Source organism: Vespa velutina, chromosome 19 (genome assembly GCF_912470025.1).
Source record: "Vespa velutina chromosome 19, iVesVel2.1, whole genome shotgun sequence".
Lineage (NCBI taxonomy): Eukaryota > Metazoa > Arthropoda > Insecta > Hymenoptera > Vespidae > Vespa > Vespa velutina.
In genome coordinates, this window is record NC_062206.1 from 3,174,600 (window position 1) to 3,194,308 (window position 19,709).

Genomic DNA, 19,709 nt, shown 5'->3' on the forward strand with positions numbered 1-19,709 from the left:
ATATATGACATATTATGTCTTATAGGATTAAATATATAACATATTATGTTTTATAAGATTATTTTATTTTTCAGATGAAATGATGTAGAACTTTGACATTCCAATAATATGTAATAAGTTAATTGAGTTTAATAGAATAAAAAAAAAAAAAAAAAAAAAAGAAAGAAATCGATTAAAAATCTTTAAATATAGATATAGAAAAGTCAATCTATTAATAAATTTTAGATAGAAAAGTTTATTTTAAAAATCTATCGAAGTATCCTATCAATCTAGAGCACGATTATTTTTACATAATGAAAAATTGTTTAAATAAATGGAAAGAAAATTATTTCGTAGAGTTAATAATATATACGTACGTTTTGAAATCTACATAAAAAATAGAAGATATCTAGGTAGGTAGGTAGATAGGTAAGTAGGAAAGAAGGAGGATTATGTAGACGTAAAGTCTACATAGATAGAGTTGCGACTATGAGGCAGTCTAGCGCGATCACAGAGGGAGGGGGATTACGTTCAAATCGACTCGACTCGATTCCCTTGTGCGGGATGCGCATTGCGCTATGTGAGGAGCGCGCATGCGCCTTGCTCGAATAAATGGTAGAGAGCGCGGGTAAGAGCGGATAAACTCGATGTGCGCGACGGTCGCATCGCGAAACGATTCGATCGTTCCTACGAGGAGTATCTTGTCGTCCGTTCGATTATTTCGCGAATATTATAATTGATTACATTTTAGAACGAGTCAAAAGTCGCGATTTATCTCATTTTGTTTTTTCTTTTACGAGTTTAACCAACTAGTCGCATTTGAATTATTGAGGTTAGGTGGTTTAGTAGTAAATTATCGTTATACGAGATAGAGATAGGGAGAACGAAAGAGTGAATATGTGTGTGTGAATGTGTGTGTGTGTGAGAGAGAGAGAGAGAGAGAGGGCGAGGGTGTATGAGAGAGAGAAAGCGAGAAGAGAAGAGAAAAGGTCGTTGGTGGCGCTGCGGAGACTTCGCGCACAAGAATAATTAAAATCAATGTGACTTTGGTGCGGTGTTCGACGAGTCACGTTCTGCGTGCGTCGGTTTTTTAAAAAGCACTACATTTACACGACCGACATAGAGAGAGGGATGTCGAACGGATTGATGCTGCCGAATGATAATCACGATACGTGCCAGACGAGTAAGGACACACTGAATAACGTTCCTCGTCTATCGTATCCGTCTACGATATTTCTGTCCCTCTTTTCTCATGATGCGATCCTACGCAGCTAGCACCACCTCGATGGTCACCGCTAATGCCGCTGCATCCGTGGAGGGGTTGCAGGGAGAACACTCTACTGAGGTAAGTTTCAGCTAATTAGAGTTATTTTTAGAGAGAACCTTTTCTCTACCTCAGCACGTATTCCTACTCTCATTATCCCTTTTGCAGATGGACCAGCAGAACGTTACCAGGCCTACGTTGAAGAGACCTGAGTCTGATCTGGAAGGTCAGTTACAGATTGTTCCTGCGCTTTATAACGTAGAGTATGATTCTTTTCCTTATTTTCTTTAGTTCAATAAATTTTTCTCTTATCAGTTATACAATGTTGTACAATATCTTTGAACGAATTAGTTTTTGTTTTATTTCTTAACAGATCCTATACCAAAAAAGCGTCACAAAAATCCACAGCCAAAAAATGCAGTATGTGCTTTAAACGAATTAAAGACTGGAGCAGTATACAAGGTAGTTGGTCAAACTGGGCCTACTCATGCTCCTATATTTACCATCGCCGTGCAGATAGATGGACAGACTTACGAGGGAAAAGGACGTACCAAAAAGATGGCCAAACATGCGGCTGCTGAACTTGCTTTAAGGAATATAGTGCAGTTTCGTAACACACCGGAAGTACATCAAGCTATTAACACGTGCCAGCCTGTCGTTCCCTTGGAACCTGATTTTACCAGTGACGTCACAGAAAGAGATAATCATCTTGTAAATGCATTCAAAACATTGACTCAAGAACCAAAGAATACTAATAAATTTTTGGACAAAGGTCCCGTTGCCCTTATCAATGAATTATATCCTGGAGTTGTATACAAATGTATATCGGACAGCGGAGAGAGTTATGCTAAGTTTACAATATCTGTAACAATCGATGGAGAAACTTTCGAAGGCACTGGCCCGAGTAAAAAGTTGGCCAAAGCTGCTGCCAGTAAAGCAGCCTTGGCAAAATTAAGGAACGTTCACAGTTCCTCTTTTTGCATTCAGCTCCCTGTTCGTGTATTACCTAATTTCTCGAATTCCGGTCATTGGCAGGAACAAATGACTTTGCCACAAATCTTGGCAGATAAAATAGGAAAAATGGTAAATCAAAAATTCACTGAACTTATACAGAGCAAGCCACAACATGCTCGACGTAAAGTATTAGCCGGCATAGTGCAAACGAATGGGTCGGATGCCGAATTAATATGCGTCACTACTGGTAAACCGTAGATCTCTGTAAAAACTGTTTTGGAGGTAATAGGATTTTGATCCGTTTTTATTCGTTTAAGGTACAAAATGTGTATCCGGGGATCATTTAAGCGTAAGCGGTAGGGCCCTAAATGATTGCCATGCGGAAGTAGTAGCACGACGATGTCTCTGTGAATATTTATACAAGCAATTGGAGTTGCATACCGAAAATCGTTCTGCCGAGTCTGTCTTGGAACGTATAAAGAAAGGGTTTAGATTAAAGCAGGGAATTCAGTTTCATTTATACATAAATACAGCTCCTTGCGGTGATGCCAGAATATTTTCTCCTCATGAAGAAAATGAATCGGTGGACAAACATCCTAACAGAAGGGCCAGAGGTCAATTAAGAACCAAGATAGAATCAGGAGAAGGTACGATACCTGTGAAGAGCAGCGAAGGAATTCAGACTTGGGATGGTGTTCTTATGGTAGGTACAGGGCTCTAAAATTTAACTAATGCGAATTATTTTATCCCTTTAATAATTTTATTTAACATTTATTTATTTATTTCAATTCACAGGGACAAAGACTGCTGACGATGTCGTGTTCAGACAAAATAGCTCGATGGAACGTACTTGGTGTGCAAGGTGCACTTCTAAGCCACTTCATCGAGCCAATTTACTTCCACAGCATCGTTCTCGGCAGTCTGTTGAACCCAAGTCATATGTATCGAGCTGTTTGCGGTCGTATCGAAAATACTATTCAAGGTTTACCACCACCGTATAGGCTCAATAAACCATTGATGAGCCTCATAACTTCGTCTGAAGTTAGACAACCAGGCAAGGCACCGAATTACAGTGTAAATTGGACTATTGGTGCGTATGTTTAGTTCGTATATGCTTAGTTCGTATAATATATCTTTTCCCAGTCGTAACGAGTATTTTTCTTTTTAATAATTAACGCAGGTCAAAGCGAAGCAGAAGTTATAAATTGTACAACCGGAAAGGACGAATTGGGTAAACCCTCTAGGATTTCAAAACAGGGTCTCTTCAGGAAGTTCTTCAGTCTATTAGGTAAATTGGATACGATCGACGATGCCGATCAAAATCAATGCCGTCATTACCTCGATGCTAAATCATCGGTTCAAGATTACTCTGTAAGTTATTGTTATATAATAATCGTTACAGAGACATTCATATACATGCAAGATATATATATATATATATATATATATATATATATATACACACACATACAGACACATATATGCAGAGAAAAAAAATTGTTGTTTTATTCTGTTTTCTTTTATGATAGCTTGCCAAACGTCAATTGAAGGACGCGTTTGTACGCGCTCAACTAGGTAGTTGGGTAAAAAAACCGATTGAGCAAGATATGTTCGAGGTGGATATCTGACTAAATCAGAGTATCGATGCGAACCCAACGAATAGGATAAACTCTCAGTTAACGGAGTATGTAGTTCCTAGTGTAAAATAGATCGCTCGTTCGGCGTGTCATGCTATGGCAGAATTTGGCATCAGTAAAGCATAAATCGTAGGATGTTAAAAGCAAATATTTTGACTTTGTCACTGCACGATTCAACGACTAGTAAACATGTCGCGTTCAAAGTGTACAATGAATCAATTGTTTTCGGTTTTAATCGAAAGCAAAATCAAATCGGTACTCTTCGAATTTTTTGATCTTAAATGCTAGTCACACGTCAATTTTTGACAGTTTCTATAGACTGGTAGATAGATAAGGCGAAAAATTTCGTTTCATAAGCGTTAATAATTAATCGAAGGGTGCAAGAGTATTAGAATGTTTTAGATTTTACTTTCTGTCGGTGTGTCGAGAAATCTGTGGATATTTCAGAATGAAACGAGTCAGCACATATCCATTTTTCGGAGTCTTATTGTTAAACTTTGTCGTCGTTCTCGTACATCTATCTAAGTTTTATTGGACGAAACAGAAATCGACGAAAGACCCTTTACATCCACCTTCTCTTTCTTCCTTTTAATTGACTTCACTGCCTACCAATTTTCCTCGAGGAACCTATGCTTCGTGGTTAAGCTTCGATCAAAAACTTTTCACGTAAATTTTATTCAACTTTCATATTTTATTTCAACGTTTTCTTTAAATAAAAGCTATCGTTCTATTACAATTATTCGGAACGAACCAAATTGTAGTTTCAAATTTCAATAGCCTGAGTAATGTACGTGATACCGCAAACTCTAATTCAACGAGCCTATTGTGTCGACAATGTGTATCCGGGTCACTTATTTCTAGGAGCTGTTGTATCTGTATTCATATACATTCTCTATATACCTATATAGACAAAGAGAAGAAGAGAGATCCTCTTGAAACGATTCTCTTTTTCTCTTTCACTTTTATTTGAAATTTTATAGGTCCTACTTCTGGTTAATAATTAAGCGATTTTAAAGGACTTTTAGTAATGTCATCGTTTTCCTCAAATAGTTCTTCCCTTTTTTTTATCTGTATGCAAGTTATTTAACGTGCAATAAGTTTTGATTTAAAATAAGAAATATCTTAAGTATCCAGGCTATACCACTAGCAAAGTTGGACCCTCGTTCCTCTCTCTCTTCCTCTCTCTCTCTCTCTCTCTCTCTCTCTCTTCCTTTCTCTCACTCTCTCTCTCCCTCTCTCTCTGCATTTCCCCTCTCCTTCACTCTTCCTTTTAGAAATCCAAGCCATCATTAGAACGAACTCAGACTCCGCGGTTGTTTTTCCTGAGGTCCCTCGCGGGAAAAATCAATGTCCAGTACCGTGCAGCGAGGGATCTACCCGCGTAGCTGCGGTATTGTTTTAGTAGGGCTCTAGTATTTACTGCATCCCTGTGAAAGGCTGTGACCGGATCCAGATTTTAACGAAGGATTTTTTAAAGACATCTTAATCGTTCATTGTATCGTGGAATTTGATAAACGAACAAGAAGAAGCGAAAGACATTTTCGATGGCGAAAAATCAATCGAAAAAATATAAAAAAGATATCTTTGTGAAAAAATAAGACATTTCTTTTCTTCGACGTTTCATTTATCGTCTTCGCGAATCCTTCGGTGAGAGAAGAGCGTCCTTCAACAGTTCGATGTCGTTACCATTAATTTTGATAGCACATATGTGAGAATGCATGTGCGTGTATGTATGTATGTATGTATGTATGTATGAGAAAGATTAGATGAATTAGCGCGAATGTTTACGTTTACCAAAGAGAAAATGAAACATGAGAGAAATGTGAGAGCAATGATATTTAAAGAGTAAAGTATTAATAGAAGAGTAAGTTATAAATATTAATAAATAAATTAGCGGATGATTATTTAGAAAGTCCTAAGATCGTTGCCTCACTGTGCCAGTATTACAATTATAATGCAATTCTGCCGTAGTGACACACTGCCCGAAGTCGGTCTAGTTTTGCGTCAAAGAACTCGACGACTCCGCCCGTGTTGCTTCTTTCAATTTACTCTCCTCGATTACCAAAACCAAAATATTTGCGTTCGTATTTATGTATGTTAAGTTCATATCTACGTTTTTAGTTGCATTTAGTTTATCGACAAGTATTTTAGAAAAAAAAAAGAAAATAAGAGAGAGAGGGAATATCGGAATGAAATGGAGCTATATATACGTATACAATATATTTATCGATAAAGTTAAAGTCATTTACGTATCACATCAAATATTAGCTCTATGTAATTTTTTTGTTCATCTAGATGTAGTTAACGTAAATATTTACGTTTCTTTATACTCGTTTCTTCGATTCACTCTCACTCGACATAATATTTTTTCACATCATCACTGATAATGACAATCCTAGGATTTTAGTTTGGCCTTCTTTTTATTTATTTATTTATTTATTTATTTATTTATTTATTCTGTTGTATATGATATTATTAATATTTTCTTGCCTTAAAAAAGAAAGATATTTGCTAGAAGTAGCTAGAAATTTATTTATTTTGTTTATTTCGTTATGATAAGGCATTTATTTTTATATTATTTTTGTTTATTTGTGATAAAACCATAAAATTAATGATATCAACGAAAATGATTTCGCTTTGTTTAAATTGAAGCTGTTATTTTTATATTGTTATATTTTACAAGCATGTATTATATGCATAAAAAAACAGTGCCATAATAGAATATCATGTTGTAAATCGATTCCAACAGGTTCAACATTTTCAACATCTTTTTTCTATTTTTGTTACTTTTTTCTCTAATCTAATTTCTGACATTCTTTCCCTTTCTTTCCTTTCCTCCCTCCCCCTCTCTCTATTTCTATTTCTATTTCTATTTATATCTTTCTTCTCAAGAAAGAACGATGCATTTCTTTTGTTGTAATGCGTATACAAACGTACGTAGCAACGATCGTGCCAAGAAACGCAATCGTTACGTTGCATCGTACATTAACATAAACATTAATCCTCTATAACTTTCAAATTATGTATTATCATATATGCATCTTATTTCATATCTTCATTAAAAAGAAAAAAAAAATTCATTTCAAAATCATAAGTTGTTTACTAAATATATAAATCATACTTGATGTAATATAATATAAATATGAATATTTGAATTATTTGAGTTATAAGAAAAATTGGGTTATAGAGGATTAAAAAGCACGATGAAAGAGTAAAGAAGACATAGATGCTTTTTTTGCTTATTGTTAGCTGACGCTTCTTCTAGTAGTCGAGACCCGTTTGTTGGTTCTATCGCCCTCCGGCTAAGTGAAAACGAAAGAAAAGGAGGCTACGATGTTAAATACGACAAGAACAACGAGTCATCATTCGTAGTACGAAAGCTCAAGGGCGTACATGCCTCCATTCTCCTTCTCTCTTTCATCATTGTACTTGTGCAGTAGTAGCAGTAACGATAGCAGCGAGGTATCATGTGTATATATATATATATATATATATATATATATATATATATATATATATATATATATAATGTATATGTGTATATATATATACATATATATATATATATATATATATATATATATACACCAAAGGAATCGCGTAAAAACATACACGTACATGTAATACGTATACATATGTACTTATACATATAAATATAATACATTTTTAGAAAAAGATTATATACCACTTAGTGGTCGAAAAGTGATCGGTATAAATTTTGAGAGTGAGAATTTAGTTATTAATTATTACTCAGTAGTTTTAGTAGAATTTAAAAAGAACTTCGATTTCCAGTTTCTCTCCTGTTATACGAAGACATTATCTATTTACAAGTAGAAACAGTATCGCGGGTGAGTCACCTAAAACTAAAATATAAATATATCTCGGTTATTTTTGATGATAAAAATAAAATTTCTGAAGAAGAATATGTTTAATTCGAAGGGGTTGATATAGGAATGAAAACTTTTACTTATAGATCATATTTTTTACAATATAGGGATAAAATGGAACTCGATTCTCTTGATTATGAACAAAATGTAAAACAGATCAAGATATATTCTAAACGTTTATTATAATAAAAACGAAATATCGTCCTTCAAGTCCTCATATTTTTTAATCTTATAAAATATTTTGTGGAAGATGAAATAAAATGAAACGAATAATGTGTACTCAAATTTTCTTAAGACAATACTATTTATAATGATGATATATATATATATATATATATATATATATATATATATCATTATATATATATATATCATTATATATATATATATATATTCTAATGTGTTTGTTAGAAGTCTATTAAAGTACACGTTAAATACTAATTGACATTGTTGTTAGGATATAAAATTAAGAACTATTGAATATCGTAAGTAAATTTGTAGTATTTTTGTTTAGAGTGACCACAATAGATTAATTTTTTAATCCCCGCTATATGAATTTTTTCGAATAAAAAGCTTCTTCAAAAATCTTTTCTTATCATCACAAGTAATAAAGATGTTCATGTTTCGCACTTTTAAATGACTCTCCCAATATGTACACATACATATATATATATATATGTGTGTGTGTGTGTATGTATGTATGTATATATAGACACACACACACATACACATATCTCGAGCTCGTTTTCGAGTTATCGAAAGAACATCGAGTGTCGAGCAGGAAAAATTTTCTTATAGTCAGCTAGATTTTAAGCTTGACTAGTGCCTCTAGATGTAATTTCTCCGATAAGTAAGAAAATCGATCTAGTTGAAATTACAAATAAATATCTTTATTTATCAACATCTAAAAAATGAAAAAAAAAAAACTAAGAAAAAAGAGCGAACAAAGACAAAGCAGGGAGAGAGAGAGAAAGAAAGAAAGAGAGAGAGAGAGAGAGAGAGAGAGAGAGAGAGAGAGAGAGAGAGAGAGAGAGAGAAAGAGCACGAATCAATGAATGAGCGAACGAAACGCGACCGACACTTTTCTTCGTCTTCTTTTTATTTCACTTAACTCTCTATTAAAATATTAATGATTTGACATTTTTTTTGTGCGCTTAGAAAAAAGAGACTTTAAGGACTCGTGTGTGGTTTTAAAAAAAGAAAATATGGAAGATGAAATCTCTTTACTCACAGATTTCTTCTCTACGATCTGATATTCATAATTTCAAGCGAGATTAGTGGAAGAAATACATTTGTTTTTGCATATTGTAAGCGTGCGCGAGAAATTGCAGCCGCTAGCTTTTTACACGCTCAACAATACTTATCGTCATTGTGTTTTGTAATTTACTTTATTTTTTTTTTTTTTTTCTTTTCAAAAGAATACGAGTAAGGTAATGAGCGCGAATTCAAGTTTTTTAAATAAAAAGAAAATCTGTTGCAATCGAGAAAACTATGTTAGCGATCATTTACCTCGCATCGACACTTAACAAGATCTTTTTACAAAACAAAAAAAAAGAATCTAACTTGAAAATATTTTGAGATAGAGAAAAGAAATATATAAGAGCCATCATTTTTGTTTCAGACTTTATAGAATTGTATTTATATGATTATATTTATATGATTATTTTTATAGGATTTTCTTATTTTTTAAACTAACGATTTAAAATTTAAAGTTTTGATAGTTTTGGAATAGAAGAGAACATATAACAGGTGTAGTTTTTTTTTTTTCAAACTTTATAGATATTACATTTCCATCGCGTGTATATGGGAATTAATTATTTTCTGATAACGATCTATGACAATTAGCATATCGTATAATCATCGTAGTATTTCGTACTTGATTTCGAATCTACTATAAATGTATCTTTCTTTCAAGATCTTAATGAATAACAATAAATTCGAAGCATTCTTAATTGTTCCTCAGGTTCAATATTGTAAAAAAAATAAGTTAGAAAGAAAAAGAAATTTGTAAGAAAAAAAATCTCGGTTAATGTGAATGATCAGGTACGAAGTACGATCGATCTTCAGCACATTATTATACATACATACATATATATATATATATATATATATATATCGCAGCTTAACATTTACGTGATATGTATTCCCTTTTCTTTTTTCTTCTAATTATTTATGTATCCCCTTTTATTTTTTCGTCTAATTATATAGTTCTTATCGTGTCTTTGAATTTCTATATTGCGAAAAAGAGGCCAAGGCAAACGGTATATATAACGACGGACAACTCGTAGAATTTTAAACAATCGATATAAAATGACGTATATCGGTCGTTCTTCGAAAATTAACAGAAAAATGTTTTATTCTGTGAATTTGTCTCATTTTTTTTTTTTTCGTTAATTAAAACTTTCTAAATTTCAAAATTAACAGCGCGACGTAAAATATAAACCTACCTTTAAATTCGCAAAGATCAGCGATGAAAAATCGTAAGCTTCAAGATCAGAGATTGTCTATCAAATTGGCATATCTTTCTTCGTATATTTCTCAATACGATTCGGGTCGAACGAGAATAAAATGATGATAAATGTTGAATAAACTTTTTAAAGACAATTTTATTTTGAAACACACCTTTCCCCAAGAGGCAGAACATTCGAATTCGTTACGTTGTCACGATATTTCGTTTAGGAAAGACATCATTTTTCTTTCAAAGTAGATGATTGATCAGGAAATGGATGATTGCGTAAGCAGCGATAATAATCGAGGCACGATCGAGAAGCTTTTGATATTGAAATTTGTTATATAGCCTATGATATGATAGCGCTCTTTCACTTATTTTAAATTTTAGAATCATCACATACAATTCATTTTTCAATTTCGTATAATATAACTAAATAAAACGTTAAACGGTTAAGTTCGTCTTAAATAGGCTACGAAATAATGGAAACTCTGGGTTATTGGATAATTTAGTAATTAATTCGTAAACACGAAATGCACCGAGGGAAATCCAGCTTTCAAATACCGGCCCAGCCAGAGCCCATTTTTTTTCGTAGGCCTATAAAACATTACAATAATGTTGCAAATTAGAATTATACTACGCAGAATGAATCGTCGTCCGTGAGTACGCTCTCACTATATGAACAATTAGAATGCGAGCGCAGATTACAATACATATACTTCATTACGGACAGAATGTATACTTTATCGCTAACATATGATCACATTTAATATTTTATTGAGTCTGATAAATTATTGATTTCTTGTTAAATCAAAACAATGCAAAATTTTAACGAGTGACTATATCTCGAGTTCTCGTTGGTAACGAAAAAATAGATATAAACTATATATTATTGAACCAAACGAAGTTTTACAACAATCAATATGTTCTATTAATCTATATATGATTGATCTATATATGATATGACGATATGCGATATGATAGAATTCGTTTCTTCAAAAAAGATTCATGATGATCGAAATCGAAGGACGACGATGATTTTTTTCTTTTTTATCTTCTTATCTTAGAAGAATCTTATTATATGAACTAGGTGACGAAAAAAAAGTATATTAACATATAATATGTCGTCGAACAATTAAAGTGGATATGTTCGCTAATTTTTACATAAGAATTACCATATAATATCTACAAGATGATCGAGAATAGATCACTATGGATCATCTGATGGTCGAGATGGTGTGCATATGATACGTGAACGTTGCCGATTTAATGCGTTATTAATATTGTTATAAATCAATTTCACGATAATTTCATATAAGCGGGACATGGTATCCCAAGAGATTTTCTTTCTATATACCATATATTATCCCTGAATGCTTATCCTACAGTGAAACGTAGAGCATTATGTAATAATAAAAGTTGTATATAGTGAACAATGAAATATTCGAAGTATTTCGATTAACCATACTATTTTGGGCAATCTGAAATATCAGTTGACATTTCTTTCATTAATGCATTTATCAGCATATGTTTCTCGTTTGATTTTGTTGGAAGAACTTTCATCTTTCCTATATACAAACTTTTCTTAATTATCTAGAAACAAACAAGAAACGAATGACATCAGTTTTCTCATCGATATAATTATTTATAAATATCGAAGTCTGTAAATGATCCGAATTAAAAGGTTCCCACAAACAAAATTAATTGTTTATTATTTTATACTAATTCAACCCAACAAATATATTTAATATTTGTCTGAAATAATCAATCTGTCTTATTACAACGGATTATATTCTGTTTTTCATTATTTATAAATATTTAATTATAGCGATAAAAAAACTGACGTTATCGATTGGTCGTATCTTTAATACATTCAGAGAGATAACATATAATACATAGTAAGAGGAATTTGGCCAAATGGAGACGCAACCATCACTATACAGATGTGATTTATGGCTGCCGCAGACATTCATACATGACATACCTATACGCAAAAAAAAAATTGCATTATGTATCTTAAGTATTGCTTTACGTATCTCGTTGGGATTCGAACTTAGAATGCAAAATATCAGGTTGATTCATAAATATAAGTGCTATTATATAATTAAGGAGTTTATTACAATAAAATAGCATTTATTTATTAATCAACCCGATAGCTATATGAAATCGAGTATAGCTGCTGTTGTAAGTAAAGAATATATTGCAACAAAATGTTAATTATTTAAGAATCAACATAATCAAATTTCGATATTCTAAAATTAAGAATAATTAGAAATATATTTAAAAGTATTCCCTACATAAAATTTAGTCATAACGAAGATCTTGATCGCGATGATCTTGAAATGATTAAAACGTAAGATTCCAATGAGAAGTGATATTAATAAGGCAATGACCGCGGTGCGAACTCGTTGGTACTTCCTATCGAGGAAGGACGATCGATTTAAAGAACGGACGCAATACGAATCGAGAAGATTAGAGAAGCCATCGGTTTCATACTTTCCTACAAAAATAGCTTTTATATCGAAAGAGATAGAGTTTACCGGTCGTTAGGTTTTAATTCAAAATTTCGCCCGTTTTACTCTTAATTAAATATTCGATCAAGAAATAGATGCATCATTGTCGTAACGCGTTCGTTCTTTCAAACACGGCAACTGCTCTCGTTCTTTCCTTTCTCACACCTTATATGTGTGTGTGTGTGTGTGTGTGTATGTATATGTGTATATATATATAACTTGTATGTATATATCTATATATATACTGCTATCTTAATTTTAGGGTTAATTTCGACAAGTCGAATAGGTACAACGTTAACTCTAGCTTTTTTTTTCTTTTTTCTTTCTTTTCCTTTTTCTTTTCTTTTTCTTGTGCCTCGAAGGATTGGCGAATAAAATATCCTTCTGCATAACTGCATTTGCAATAACATGCATTCGACGTTCGCTTTAATCGCGGTCTCTTTTTTCAACAGTGTTATACACGTATAACGACGAAATATATTATTATGATATCATATCACCGGAACTACTCGATAGAATATAAGGATTATTTTTATGGGTGTATTCGACAAATTAACGAACAGCATTCGGCAATAGGAACAGAAGAGGATTGTCAAATGAGAAAGAGAGAGAGAGAGAGAGAGAGAGAGAGAGAGAGAGAGAGACAGACATATAGAAAAAGAGAGAAAGAGAAAGGGAGAGAGCGAAATAGTTCGGCATTAAGAGAACAATATTTACAAGGAATAAACAGAACATCTTCCTTCCTCCAACGTTCCTTTCTAATTCTTTTCTAATAATCGAAAAGGAAGTCGTTGCTTTTTAGGTATGTATTCAGTTTTTCGTTGAACGAAAATGGACGTTTAAATATTTTTCTTGAAAAGAAGACGATCCGTTTTAAACGAATCTCTCGACGATCTTTCGTAGAAGCGTCTAATGTAAGATCGAACGCATTCGACGACATTTGAAGGATAGTCATGTTTAAAGTCAGACTTGTCAAGTAAGAAGAAGAAAGGAGCGTCAAATACTTTGAAATCGTCGACTTTCTTCGGGTTGTTAATCATCGAAGAAAGATTTTCGTCGTTAAAGGCGCGTAGATCCCTCGCACGTACCTCTTTCGGATTCTTTTTTCCTTCCTTTTTTTTTCTTTTTTGGTCTCTCGGAGAAGAAACTCGTCCATTCTTGCAATAGGAACAACTCTTCTTCGATATTCAACCATCGGCAACAAAGCTAATCGGTTCGTGTAAAAGATGCGCGAGACTTTGGATGAATCCAACTAATTGGTGGATTCCAACGAGACATTATTCGAGGATCGATTGCACTTGGCTCATTACCAGTCATAATCGTGCTGATGAAACGGATTGGTGCATGGTTGTTGGGCGTGCAGGTGGGTCTCTATTGGAGGTGGCTTTGCCAAATCGTACTCTTTACCTACCACCTCATTATAAACCTAAAACAAAAATAGATTATCGATAGTTTTTTTATCATCAAGGCCGACGCATCATGGAAGATCGATCGGAGGATACGAGATCGGGACTATTTTATAGCGTTCAGAGAGTATAGCCTTCTGTAGAAGTCGCTCTTTTTTTTTGTTTTCCGAGCGTCATAAAAATATCTTACTAGTTTTCTTTTTCTTTTTTTGTTTTGTTTGTTTTTTCGTTTGTTTTGTTTTTTTTTTTTTTTTTGTTTTTTTTGTTTTTTTTGTTTTTTTTTTTTCTTTGGAATTGTCATTCCAAAGTTTTGTTTCGTTTTGTCTTTTTCTTTTCTTTTTAATTGGTATGATTTTACTAAACCTTGAAGCTCCTACGGATATACTCGTCCTCTCCTTTGCCGGTCATACCGTAATTATATCCGCCGCCACCGCCGCCGCCGCCGCCATTCAGGAATGGATTCGTTGGGTTGACCGCACCTACAGATCGATCATAATAGTTCAGCATAGATATTATGGATTACAGATCTATTATAATATACTAGATTATTTTATAGAAATTATTATATAGTAATTCTAACCAATGTACTAACAAACGCAAATAGATAACCCTAGAACGGGATAGGAAATACATAATCACTGCAGAATTCTTAGCGACATAAACAGAAAGTAATGGCGTAGACGTATCTATACCAATTTTAAAATTATATTTAGGTGTACAAAAAAATACGATGTTCCATGAATGGGTCTGGATTTTAATCTATAATTAACCTGCATTTTGTGAACGATGCTTTAAATCATTAACCCAGTTCACTCAATAAATTCCATTGTTCCGTGGACTCTTACCTCCGTTAACTCCAGGGACATCTAAGTTACCGCCAGTGGTTTGGTAGGTCGCACCATATCCAGATTCTTGATTAGCCAGTTCGTGGAGCCGAGTGGAACTGAGTGCTCTCGGAATAGCATTGCTTGGTACACCATGAGGCGCTAGATGCGTAACCTCGGCTACTTGATGAGGATCCTCGGTTTGCGGTAAATCAGAAACAAAGCCTGTATCTTTCCTGTAAAAGTTGATGAAAATGAAGGCCGCTAAAACGACAAGGCAGGTGAGGCCGTAAACTCGGAAGGTCGTCGTGGTACCTGAAAAATAAAAGTTATAATGAATTTTTTCTTATCGTATTATATATTTCGAGTTATATATTATTTTCACTTGCCATAAGCAGTGACAAACATGCCACCAATCACCGCACCACATCCTCTTCCAAGACCATGATGTAATCCTTGAAGAACTCCTTGGGCACTTGAACGCAAATGTTGCGGCGTGTTATGGGCGATGTAACTGCAACAGGCTGCCCAAACTGCGGCATGAGTGATCCCTTGAATAAATTCGAAAGGTAAAACCCACCACGGCTTGACGAGCCAAGATATATAAAGGAAACGTATTACGTTTCCTGCTAAACCAAGGCACAGAACCTGCAAAAGTACAATTTTTATTGCAAATCTTATCGCAATGATGTTGTTTATATCTTTTCAATCGATATGTCTACCTTAACGTGACCAATTTGTGTAATCAATTTGAAACTGAAGAAATAAGCGAAGATCTCGGATATGTGATTTATCACGGAGGCAACGCCGAAGAGAGTAGGTGAACCACCATAATCTTGAAGATGCCAGAAAAGAAAAGTGAAGATGAGTCCGATACCGAAACCCATCCACCAAGCGACGAAAAGGAAAGAACTACATTTGAGATCTTTAAATTGTTTCAGAACTGTCACCCATTCTGGAATCTCTCGTATCGTTTGAGCAAACATTTTTGTCTGAGGAGAAAAAACGAAAAGAAATGATTTTTTTCCCTCATGCTTTCTAGTCTTGCCAAGTTTTAATTAAATGAAAAGAGTACAGACTTGGCCTTCCGGAGGCAACGGCTTTGGATTGACCGCGGCCGAGGAATCCTGCAGGCCTGGAAGATTCAACTGTTGCGACAGCTGACTCTGAAGCTGTTCTTCTCTGGTTGGTTCAGCCGGTATTTTCGCCACTTCCTATTACAAGAATGTTTTTCTTTCAATTCTGCTCTTTATTTATTTATTTGATTTTTTTTCTTATCTATTCATGAAGCAAAAGCTCACCGGTTCAGAAGCAACGACGTCATATTTGAAATTTATCTGTAACGCCGTTATAAGCGCAGCACCCATAAGAACGCAAAAGATGGCAAAGCAAATCGTATAATTCTTTTCTCTAGCATCCGGATCGCAAGGATGATCTGGGAAAGCCGTACTATGATCGAGAGCAATACCAACAAAGAACATGGCCAATCCCCATCCTAAACTTCCGAACATTCGTTGATGTCCGTACCTATGGAAGTTTAAAATCACGAAGAATAATGATTTATCATATTTTTATTTTATCAATCGTTAATACGTTTTACCTATCGGCATCTTCACCGAGTAAAGTAATCACAGCAGAGTCTGCGAGTGTTATGGCAGGAGCTGAGAAAAATTCGCCAACTACGACTAACAATAATAAGAGGAAGAACGTTTTGTGTATATCCTGAAAAAAAAAGAAGATCCATTGTTTGATAGTATGAAAAAGAGAAATACAAATCTGAAATAGATGGATAGAAAGGAAGAAATCGTAGGAGTTATGAAAATAGATTCTACATGTGGACCATTGTCTTAAGTAAACAAGTTGAATAAAGTATCCTGGTCCATTAATAATTCGTTCATGGCATATTTTTTCATATGCCAATGAAATAAAAAACATACCGGTAATCTGTATACGATGGAACTGAAAAGCGGCTTGACCCAACCATTGTTCTCCTTTTCGTTATAATTAACGGCATAGGTAACGGGCAGAGGACTTTGTCCAACTGAATTTCGCACATTTCGTTTATTTCTAACTAACGTTTCGTCCTGGAATGCCTCGTCTTTTCCTTCTTCTCTCTCTTCGAACTCTTCTTCCTCCAAAAACAACAGTTTCCTTAGACTCTTCATACTTGACCATGTAGCCTCGTTGTTATCAAAATTAGCATGAGATATTTCCTGATCTTGATGAATCTCACGACGAACCATCATCTTTTCTTTTGGTGGCTTTATTCTTTCCTTTGTTCGACCTTGATACGCCTTTTTAGGTACTCTACCTGCTTCAAGGGGCTCATTCTACGAGAAATAATCAAAATAAAAAAATACTTATTAGTAAATTTGTTCGAATTAATCATGGATTTCACGAAAGACGCGACATTACTTACTTTGAGAAAACGTTTATATTCGAGCACATCAGCTGGACGATTTTTTCGTTGTAAAGCCTCGAAATCGATGATCTTTGCATTAGGATCGCTAGTATCGTCCTCGAAAACCAATTGTTCGTACCTCAGATCTCCGGAAGAAGTATTCTCTTCGTTCGAAGCAGCTCGACGTTTTCTTACTCGATTATTTTCAAGATCATAGATTGTATGAGCTTCCTCGTTGTTATTATCATTGATCTTTTTAATCTCATTTTGCTCGATCACATTAGTCTTAACTTGATCATCGAATGCTTTTGTACGATCGAAGATCTCGTTATCGTCGGCGTTTCGTCTTAATCTTTCGAAGACGACGTTTGCTGCGACTTCCAAGTATTCGTCTTCGGTTGGAGCATGATAACATTCGTCCAGATCAATCGATCTCTTAACGATCCTCTGTCCCGGGCTGGATGCCTTCAAGAAACTAGTAAAATTCTCTTTGACCATACAACTCGTGGCAGGAGGTTGAATGAAGCCCAGAGGTAGCGTAAAGATAATCCAACAGGAAAGAGAAGCTAACAGAATCAGCTTACCTTTTTGCCATCTATGAAATTCGAATCGATATAAATTATCTACATAAAAAGCTTGTTTTTAATGAAATATGATTTTAAAGATTCTGTAGGAATAGGAAGAAAAAAAATATTATACAACAGAACATCCGAAGAAGATTCACCTGTCAGCTAAAGAACCCCAGAAAGGTGCACTAAGGAATTCAATGAGAGGTCTGATTCCAATAAGTAAACCGCACTGAGCTGCATTCATACCCATTTGCTTGAAATAAACTCCCATAAGAGGAAAGAGAGAGCCGAAGGCCGAATAGAAGAAGAAGTAAAAGGTCTTGACCGTGAGAAGTTCTTGATCGACGGAACCAAAGAGGTATTCTAAGAAGTCACTCTTACCCCTAATCTTGTGCGTGGCTTCCTTGGGTTCGGGATATAGAGTAGGGTCGACCTCACCCTGAGCTTGAGGATCGACCATGGGCCTGACTCCTGGCACCTGAGGAAGATTCCTTCCGGATGCCGTATGTTGCTCATCCTGTCCAATTGTTCCTTCCTGTACGCCATAGTCGTAATCCTCGTGGCCATAGTTCTGCATGGCTTTAATTCACCGGCCAATTTACTTTCTCTCTCTCTCTCTCTCTCTCTCCTCCTTCTCTTCTCCTTTAGAAGAGAATTAACAATCTTTGCTCTTGTTCGAAAATTTTCAGAGTTTATTCTCTCGAATCCTCGGTGGGTGCCTCTTTCCTCTCGTATAACCACGTCCCAATCCCTTTAAAGTACCCAGTCGAATCAATGTCCCGAGCGTGCGCCACCTACTCCATTCGCGAAATCGATAGTTCAGTCAGTGCGCCAGCGCAACTTCCCCTTCGACTTTCTTTAGACAGCCGCGAAATCTCGCCCGCCAAAAGCTTTACGTCTTGTCTCGTCTAGAATATTAATTCCATAATCCTCAAAGTTAATAATAAACATGTTTATGTTTACTATCGTACAAGGCCAGGCTAAAATAGAAATGTTTAAATATTGAAATTTTATATCGAAATTATTTTAAGTTTCTCCCATGTTACCGTCTTTTTAATGTTTAATCGAATATATTAATGTTTAAATATTTATTTATTGCAATTGGCGTATATTACAAATCGTTTAAATAATTGCAAAATTATCAAAAGTATTTATTTATAAGTTTACGCGTTTATATAGAGTTTCGATGTGTACTCGTCAAAATGTAAAAGAAAATTAATTCGATAATCCTCAAAGTTAATTAAAAGACCGAATGTTTACGTTTCACAAGGCCAATTACCTTAAGATGAAAATTTTTTAATTAAAATTATTTTATGTTTCTTGTGCGTAATTATCTTTATAAAAAAAAATCAAAAATTCAAAAAAGATATGTCCTAGATTAAACCTTCGGCTTTAAAATAAGACATTGTTCATCAAAATCGGTCAAGAATTACGTCTGTTCTCATTGATGGCGTAAACCAATATAACGTCAGGGGTAGTGAACAGCATTAACGCGCATTACTCGTTTATATATCAAAGTTCATACATGTTTCGCCGAGATAAACTGAATTATATGTTTGTATTTTTGTGTATCTAAAACATGACGATATGATAATTGTAAAATGACTCGTAAAGATTGAATTAGAATTGCAAGTTCGGCTTACTTTATCTTTCGCGATGACAAAATATTATTCGAAAATATAATTGACGTTGAACGTTTTTTTTTTTTTCGCGACAAAACTGTTATACGTATTGAACGCGTATGTACATATACGCACATATAAATGATTACGATTTGATATTTCTAATCATTTTGGGGTCAAAATTTCACCCATGATAACCTTTAA

General features: G+C 34.3%; 2 protein-coding genes across 6 annotated transcripts; one reads left to right on the forward strand and one right to left on the reverse strand.

Annotated features, from left to right (window-relative positions):
* The first annotated feature begins 588 nt into the window (after positions 1-588).
* LOC124955912 (double-stranded RNA-specific editase Adar) lies at positions 589-8,682 on the forward strand. 4 transcript variants are annotated; one of them, XM_047511044.1, is made up of 8 exons: positions 589-1,162; positions 1,251-1,324; positions 1,412-1,469; positions 1,617-2,444; positions 2,515-2,900; positions 2,993-3,287; positions 3,378-3,568; positions 3,727-8,682. In XM_047511044.1, the coding sequence occupies exons 1-8, from the start codon at positions 1,111-1,113 to the stop codon at positions 3,823-3,825; spliced, it is 1,983 nt and encodes a 660-aa protein (XP_047367000.1). In that variant the 5' UTR covers positions 589-1,110; the 3' UTR covers positions 3,826-8,682. The 4 variants fall into 4 exon arrangements, with proteins under 4 accessions (XP_047367000.1, XP_047367003.1, XP_047367002.1 ...); XM_047511047.1 differs by having other exon boundaries at positions 1,145-1,162; positions 1,412-1,506; XM_047511046.1 differs by lacking the exon at positions 589-1,162 and having other exon boundaries at positions 1,233-1,324; positions 1,412-1,506.
* Positions 8,683-9,884: 1,202 nt separating this feature from the next.
* Positions 9,885-19,490, reverse strand: LOC124955910 (major facilitator superfamily domain-containing protein 6). 2 transcript variants are annotated; one of them, XM_047511039.1, is made up of 12 exons: positions 19,163-19,490; positions 18,039-18,791; positions 17,333-17,909; positions 16,851-17,243; positions 16,514-16,635; positions 16,215-16,440; positions 15,993-16,127; positions 15,636-15,905; positions 15,303-15,561; positions 14,935-15,228; positions 14,500-14,568; positions 9,885-14,109 (listed from the first exon to the last, which is right to left on the reverse strand). In XM_047511039.1, the coding sequence occupies exons 2-12, from the start codon at positions 18,458-18,460 to the stop codon at positions 14,102-14,104; spliced, it is 2,775 nt and encodes a 924-aa protein (XP_047366995.1). In that variant the 5' UTR covers positions 18,461-18,791; positions 19,163-19,490; the 3' UTR covers positions 9,885-14,101. The 2 variants fall into 2 exon arrangements, with proteins under 2 accessions (XP_047366995.1, XP_047366994.1); XM_047511038.1 differs by having other exon boundaries at positions 14,453-14,568; positions 19,163-19,489.
* Positions 19,491-19,709: the final 219 nt, after the last annotated feature.

Bases quoted from the DNA above. Each gene is read 5' to 3' on its own strand.
- LOC124955912 (XM_047511044.1), top strand. From the start codon at position 1,111: ATGTCGAACGGATTGATGCTGCCGAATGATAATCACGATACGTGCCAG. The intron at 2,901-2,992 runs GTAGGTACAGGG...TTCAATTCACAG, and splicing joins CTTGGGATGGTGTTCTTATG to GGACAAAGACTGCTGACGAT. The intron at 3,288-3,377 runs GTGCGTATGTTT...TAATTAACGCAG, and splicing joins CAGTGTAAATTGGACTATTG to GTCAAAGCGAAGCAGAAGTT.
- LOC124955910 (XM_047511038.1), bottom strand. From the start codon at position 18,460: ATGCAGAACTATGGCCACGAGGATTACGACTATGGCGTACAGGAAGGA. The intron at 17,910-18,038 runs GTGAATCTTCTT...CGAATTTCATAG, and splicing joins TGGGGTTCTTTAGCTGACAG to ATGGCAAAAAGGTAAGCTGA. The intron at 15,229-15,302 runs GCAAGTGAAAAT...TTTATTTTTCAG, and splicing joins CATGTTTGTCACTGCTTATG to GTACCACGACGACCTTCCGA.